The 7,073-nt window shown below is 47.9% G+C and overlaps 1 protein-coding gene across 1 annotated transcript; it reads left to right on the plus strand.

Annotated features, from left to right (window-relative positions):
- The first annotated feature begins 1,052 nt into the window (after positions 1 to 1,052).
- Positions 1,053 to 2,370, plus strand: LOC126992074 (uncharacterized). The gene is made up of 2 exons (XM_050850749.1): positions 1,053 to 1,171; positions 1,469 to 2,370. The coding sequence occupies exon 2, from the start codon at positions 1,617 to 1,619 to the stop codon at positions 2,115 to 2,117; it is 501 nt and encodes a 166-aa protein (XP_050706706.1). The 5' UTR covers positions 1,053 to 1,171; positions 1,469 to 1,616; the 3' UTR covers positions 2,118 to 2,370.
- Positions 2,371 to 7,073: the final 4,703 nt, after the last annotated feature.

Consider the following 7,073-nt stretch of genomic DNA (forward strand, 5'->3'; position numbering starts at 1 on the left):
GTGGGATGGGCGCACTACTTCCAGCAACATTTCGTCACCTGCATTACGTCCCATCGCCCCAGCGTTACACTCTCAGCCTTTTCTTTGAGCGTCCCCGCCAGTGGTCGGTGTAGCCAAGGCGGAACACGACGAGGAGAAGCCATTCCAGAAGAGGACAACGTTGATGACCTGCACGTTCCTGCTAAAGATTGTTCATTTACATTAAAATGACTCAGCAAAAACAAGTGAAGAAGTCTTGGTGCTGCGGGTGCTTCGGCTGGCTCTTCGCCAGGCGGAAGCGCCGCAGCCCCTCCGAGGCACCTGACCACATCGTCGAGGAAACCGAAAACGCGGGTGCCCAGGCCGATGCAGGGCAACAGGCCTGGTCTGCCTGAAGAAGGATGCTCAGCCTCTCGCAGTGGTGGAGGAGATCCTCCGACACCTTGCTGGATGCTGATGGGGTGGTGGGGAAGGGCGAAAAGGAGGCCACTGGCAGGAGGCGTCAGACTCTCATCATCACAATCCACTTGGTGAAGAGAGAGAAGGTCCAGAAGCCAGTGGATGATACAACAGTCGCACAAAAAGACTGCACGCAATTGGAGAGCCATGACAAGAGGGTTCAAGCTCTCGTAATTACTCTGCACATGGTCAAGAGAGAGAAAATAAAGGAGGTATACGATGAGCTCCCCTTAAAGCACCGAGGCACGGCTGGGGACGCTCCTTCCAGCAGGAGCAAGGCCGTTACCGGCTCACCGGAAAAGATGCCCATTATCAGCAGCTTCAAACAGCGGGACGCATCTCAAACACCGGTCAAGAAAATGATCAGGTTCAACTTCCAAAACCTGAACACTTTCGTCAAAATTCGTGAGCTGTACTGTGCCTACGACTACTTCAAATATCGCTTCCCTCTCTCCAGCATTCGTCCTGAGCTGAAAAGCTTAAAGGAGAGAGCAGTGGAGCCACAGGAAGAGCCAGCAAAGGAAGCAGTAAACAAACTGCCAGAGGCTAAGAAAACAGTAACAGAGGAAGCAACAGATTAAGCCAACAAAATCAATGAGCCACAACACCTCACAGGGATCCTCAAGAAAGGAAAGACGGCCAGCACCGCTCATAAATGTGTGCGCTTTAACTTCCAGAACCTGAACACTTTCGTCAAGGATCGTGAGCTGTACTGTGCCTACGACTACTTCCAGTATGGCTTCCCTCTCTCCAGCATTCGTCCAGAGCTGGAAAGCCTAAAGGAGAGAGCAGTGGAGCCACAGGAAGAGCCACCAAAGGAAGCAGTAAACAAACTGCCAGAGGCTCAGAAAACAGTAACAGAGGAAGCAACAGATGCAGACAACAAAATCAACGAGCCACAACATCTCAGAGGGATCCTCAAGAAAGGAAAGACGGCCAGAACCGCTCATAAATGTGTGCGCTTTAATTTCCAGAACCTGAACACTTTCGTCAAGGATCGTGAACTGTACTGTGGCTACGACTACTTCAGGTATGGCTTCCCTCTCTCCAGCATTCGTCCTGAGCTGGAAAGGCGAAAGGAAAGAACAGTGAAGCCACAGAAAGGGTCAGCAAAGGACGCGGTAAAGAAACACAACACACGACACCAGCAAACAGTTGGAGCAGCTCGCTGTGCACAAATGAATACCACTACTGAAGGGAAGTCTCCTAAAGGTATCCTGAAGAAAGAAAAGATGCCACGGTCCACCTGTCCAGGACATGTGCGCTTCAACCTTGGTAACCTCCGCGCCCCCGTTAAGGAACGTGAGGTGTACCGTGGCCACGACACCTTCAGATATGCCGCGCCGCTCCAAGTCACTCAGCCTCCCAACTTTACCTCGAGGCCTTACCAGCAGCCCGTTAGATCCGCCTCTAACTCGCTGCGTGGCGCACCTCGGCACCTCGCGAGGCCGGCACAGCGGAGCAACGACTCCTTCCAGCAAAACAGTGGCTGGTATGCTGCACACAACTACACCAACAGCCGCCACTCACAGCACCGCCAGCACAACGCCAGCAGCCACGTCCCGCCCAGATACGAAACAAGGCATTTCTACGAGGGACAGACACATCGGGGCACCAACTCCCGCAGCAGAAGTCGTGCCAAGAGAGGCGCAAAGCCGAGTGGTGGCGAGTTTCTGTGAGCACCGGGCGAGTACACAGCGTCGTGATCAAATCATCAAACTCAAATGTTCAGCGACGTACAGGTGACGTACATTCCGGGTGCATTTCTCAACACCCGCTGAACAGTAACTGTCGCTGACTGGTGATAACAGAGACTGAGGAGTGCCAAGAAGCACTACAATCACACTGAGAGGAACGGCTCGCCAGCTGACTAAAATCACCATGCAGAGGAACGCATCCCATGGAACGGTGCCACTTCTACGGTACAAATTGTTCAAGAGTGTCGCATCTGTGGGGAGTGTTTGGACGCATGTGTGTGCTTACATTTCTTATCTTATAATTCAAATGAAAAAATAGAAAATATTGTCTTACAAAAAACCTTAGGTAGGGATAGCGGGGTCGTGTTGCACCTCAGAACAAGAAACGTTATGTAAGGAGTTGTCTGAACGACCAACTGTTTTAAAACTATATTTAAATGAAAGGTATTAGAATGCTCTTGCCATTATGCTTCAGCTCAGTGTGATGACCTGAGTTTTATTTTGTCTCTCATTCTCTGCGGAATGATTATAGCTTCCAGGTCTGAGACGCGTGCCCAGAGCGTGACAGAGGTGAGATCGGGATGGAGCCACACATTCCGCGTTATTCATTTATCATGGCAAAACTCCCTGGTTCAGTCACGCTTGTTCGCGTGCTATCAACGATTGAGGCAGCTCACAGAAGGTGCAGGAGCCCTTGAACTTTTGCTAATAATGGTCTTCACATTTATGCCAAGAATCGTGCCAAATCTGTTCTCCGACTTGCCAATAACTCCTTCATCAATAAATCAAAATATTGAAATTTTGCTAACAAAATTGTTTCCATTTACCTGAAAATAGCTCCCACAAAACACTCTCTCTCTCTCTCTCAGAAGCTATAACCGGCACTGACCACCACCATCACCACCACCTCAACAACAACAACAACAACAACAGCAACAACAATAACAACAACGTCAACAACATGGTCTGATCACAACAAGAACAAGAACAGTCCACTACAGTGACAACAAAATCAAAAACAGGCAAATCTAAACGACATTCACCAACACAAACAGAAAAGAACGATTAGAAATACATCACGATCAAGACAAACCTCCGCACACACACACACACACACACACACACACACACACACACACACACACACACACACACACACACACACACACACACACACACACACAATTCCAATGTGGAAACAACAACAAAACAAGAGAGAGAGAGAGAGAGAGAGAGAGAGAGAGAGAGAGAGAGAGAGAGAGAGAGAGAGAGAGAGAGAGAGAGAGAGAGAGAGAGAGAGAGAGAGAGAGAGAGAGAGAGAGAGTTTTATAGTTTTTTTTTCACTGTTTCTGCCGTAACTGACCACAGTGAAGATTCGTTGTGCTTTACGCCTTCCTTCCCTCACATTTAGGTGAACGGAGGGAAAGAAGGTGGGGAAGGAAGGGAGGAGGAAGGGAAGCAAGAAGGGACTGGTCGATGTATAGATTGAGTTAATGGAGAAACGTGAGGGAGGAATTGAATGACTGAAGAAAGGAGGAAAGGAAACGAGGAAAGGAAGGAGAAAAGGGAGAGGAAGTTAAATACTGAAAACGAGGCTGTTGGAAAGGGAAAGGGCGCTAAAGATGTGAAAAGGAATATATGAATGAATGAAGAGAAAGGAGGAAGGGAGACGGAGGAAAAGGAAAGGAGGTAGAAAAAGTAGAGGCGTTTGATATTCACGGCTATTTGGAAGGGAAAATGAATGAATGGAGGCAAGAAATAAGGAAGAGGCAAGGAAAGGAAAGGAGGTGTAAAAGATGAGTATGTTGACGGTAAAGGAGTAATGGAGGTAAGGAGACATGTAGGACGAAAAAGAATGGAAGAAACGACAAGGAGGAAGTCAGATACAGAGGAAGGGAAGTGGCCAGGAAAGGGAAGGAGGGAATAAAGAGGACTGAGGAAGGGAATGATGGATGGAATGACCACAACTGATGGAAGGAAAAAACGGAATGAAATGGGATGAAGAAAATATGTAAGGAAACGAGAAAAAAAGAGGAAAGATGAAGAAAAGCATAAAACTGCATAGGAAGAAAGGAAATGAGGCTAAAATAGAGAAGGAAAGTAACGAAAGATTAAGCAAGGAAAAAAGAAGAAGAAAACTGATAAAAAATGAAGAAAAATGAAGGAAAGAAGAAAGGAAAAAGGCAGCGATAAAGAAATAGATGAATCCATGAATGAAGGAAAAAAAGAAAGAGGAAAGAGGAAAAGGAGCGATATGGCAAATATAAATGAGAGCAGAAGAAGAAAGGAATGAATGAACGAATGAACGAGTTAACGGAGGAAGGGAGAGAGGGAGGGAGGGAGGGAGGAAAAATCTGGAGAAAAGAATAAAGGGATAGCTGAAAGGCGAAAGGAACAGTGACAAAAAGTAACAGAGGACATGGAAGGAATGGAGAATGAAAATTGGAACGAGAGAAGAAGTGTGAGGAGGAAGAGGAGGGAGGCAGGAAGGGGAGGGAGGGTGGGAGGGAATGACGTGTGGGAAGCTGTAATGTGTATATTATAAAAAAATGTGAATGTGTGAATGTATGTCGTATCGCCATGGCCCAGTGGCGCCAGGACGTTACACACAGACGCTACGTTGTGCTTAGGAGGTGCTCCTTGCCGTGGGAACGGTGCTGATTCAGCAAGCATGCTATCCGCTGGCCGCTCCTGTACCAAGAGAAGCCGGCAGATCAGAGCGGGCGGCGGACGAGGGCACAGGACTTCTCGGAGTGTGCGTACGACTTACGACTCGTCCACAAAATACTGTAACTATTCTGTGAATATATTTAAAAAGCAATACAACCATTTAATCAACCAGAGAGAGAGAGAGTAAATTAAGTGAACTCAAAGTGAACTTAACGGCTCCGCTCGGCCAACACATAACCCACATCACTTAACTAAAAGGCTATTGTGTTGTCTCACGACTTCTATCAACTGGAGAAAGCAGGCAACGGTACACCGGACCTCACGTGAGATAACAGTTCGCGCCTTAATCAAAAACACAAAAAAAAACAGCTAACAAAAAGGCTAACAAAAGTGGTGAACAGCGGCTTCCGGACCTTCTCCGAAGTGTTCTGTGTGTTATCTCTCTTTTACCACTTAACACTTAACGGTGGCAAGTGTCGTCAAGGGGCAGACAGGACAGTGTGCAGGAAAGCTGACACAAGCAACGCCATTCCCCCTTGGCCCGTCCGAGTCGAGTCAGCACACTCCACCACACCGCCCCGCGCGCCCCGCCCCACGCGCCCCGCCCCAACGCGCCCCGCGCGCCCACATCGCCCACTGTCGGGATCCCGCTTCCCAATTCTGGGACGCCCACTTGTCTGCCTACGACACAGTCATTCGTGGGTGGGCGCTTACCTTCGCCTTGGTGGAGATCTTGGTGGAGCGTGGTCGCTCCTCCGCCCCTTCCTCACCGCTGCCAGCCGCTGCCGGGCACTGCCGGCGGTCTCTGTGGCCGCTCAAGGACGCAGGGCAGCCAGCCAAGGACAGGGACAGCCAGCCAAGGACGAGGGCAGCCAGCCGAGGACGAAGGAGTGCCACAGGCACAATCTTCACACTTTTTTATGGTATTCACATGCATGTAGCTGACACACCACTAATTATATTAATACACCACTTGTTGATGACATTTCGGGTGATTTTTTTTTACGTGCTTTGTGTGTCTCCGTGTGGAGCCGTATCTAGTCTCCCTTAGGCTGTTGAATTTTATTGAGGTGTGGAGGGATGTTTAATACTTTTCCTGATTTGTGAACATTGTTTGCATTTTTTATATAATCCTTGATTTTTTTTTCTCGTTTCTTTTGTGTGTTTTATTGCACAGTGGGAAGTTTTTATCATGCTAAGTATTCACTCATTGTTCTTTTCCTCTTTTAATGCGTTTTGTAAGCATCTGAGGCGAGTGAGCACACACTTAGCGGTGATACTTTTTCTTTTCCCATATTTTTTTTCCTCATGACGCCATATTTTCCTAATGCCTTTTTTTTAAATGGCAGGTCAGTCTGATAAAGAGATAGACATTTTGGCCAAGGAGTTCCAGAAGTTGATGCAGGATTCGGAAGCGCCCGCCGGGGATGACAATTCCCGTGTCCTAAGGAGCGGGTCAACTCATGACAGAGATCCTCCTCCTCCTCCTCCTTCTTCTCTCCCGCATGATAACAAAGGTAATATCTTGACTAACCAAGAATTAACAATGGCTACTAACACTATTAAACTTCTGCCGACTACGGCATCAGTCAGAGCTTTCGCAGGCAATGAACCGGATTACAGTGCGAGAGACTTCATCCTGCAATGCGAGGATGTTATGAACAACTCATTTGTGTCAGAACCGGGTGATAAAATCTCCTTCATTAGGTCTAGATTAAAGCCGGGGTCAGAAGCATCAGCTATTATGTACACCAGCGCGTTCATGGAACCGCAACAAACCAAGGATTATGCCCAGTTTCGGTCACATTTTCTGGAGTCTTTTGGGGAAGATGTTAGGCACAGCCTCGTCAAAGGTGTTAATGTAGCTGTGACCAAATTGATTTCAGCTGTGGAGAGTAAAGAGCTTTTAGCCGGACAAGTAGACGCCTATCGGTTGTCTACTGATATGGGCTTCTATGTGAAATCTGGTTGCTTGTCTGAGGTCGAGAATATGTCTATATCAAATTTTCTCAAATATTTAGAAATTTTTTGTATACATGGCTGTCATCAAGGGCCAGTTTCGAAAAGGTTCTTTATCCCTAGCCTACGGCCCCACTGACAAGTTGCACGACTTCATGCTTAAAATAAAAACTAAGATGGAGGAGAAAGACGGAGCGCCAGTCCCCGCTGTAGCCTCTGTCGACCAGAAGGCCGCTAATGTTAGCGCGTCCTCATCAGTGGTGGCGGCCACCACCGAAAGTCTAAGCGCCACTGTTCGTACTGTCAGCG

Source organism: Eriocheir sinensis, unplaced genomic scaffold (assembly GCF_024679095.1).
Source record: "Eriocheir sinensis breed Jianghai 21 unplaced genomic scaffold, ASM2467909v1 Scaffold396, whole genome shotgun sequence".
Lineage (NCBI taxonomy): Eukaryota > Metazoa > Arthropoda > Malacostraca > Decapoda > Varunidae > Eriocheir > Eriocheir sinensis.

What these genes read in the sequence shown, in the direction of transcription:
- LOC126992074 (XM_050850749.1), top strand. Translation starts at nt 1,617, where the DNA reads ATGAATACCACTACTGAAGGGAAGTCTCCTAAAGGTATCCTGAAGAAA.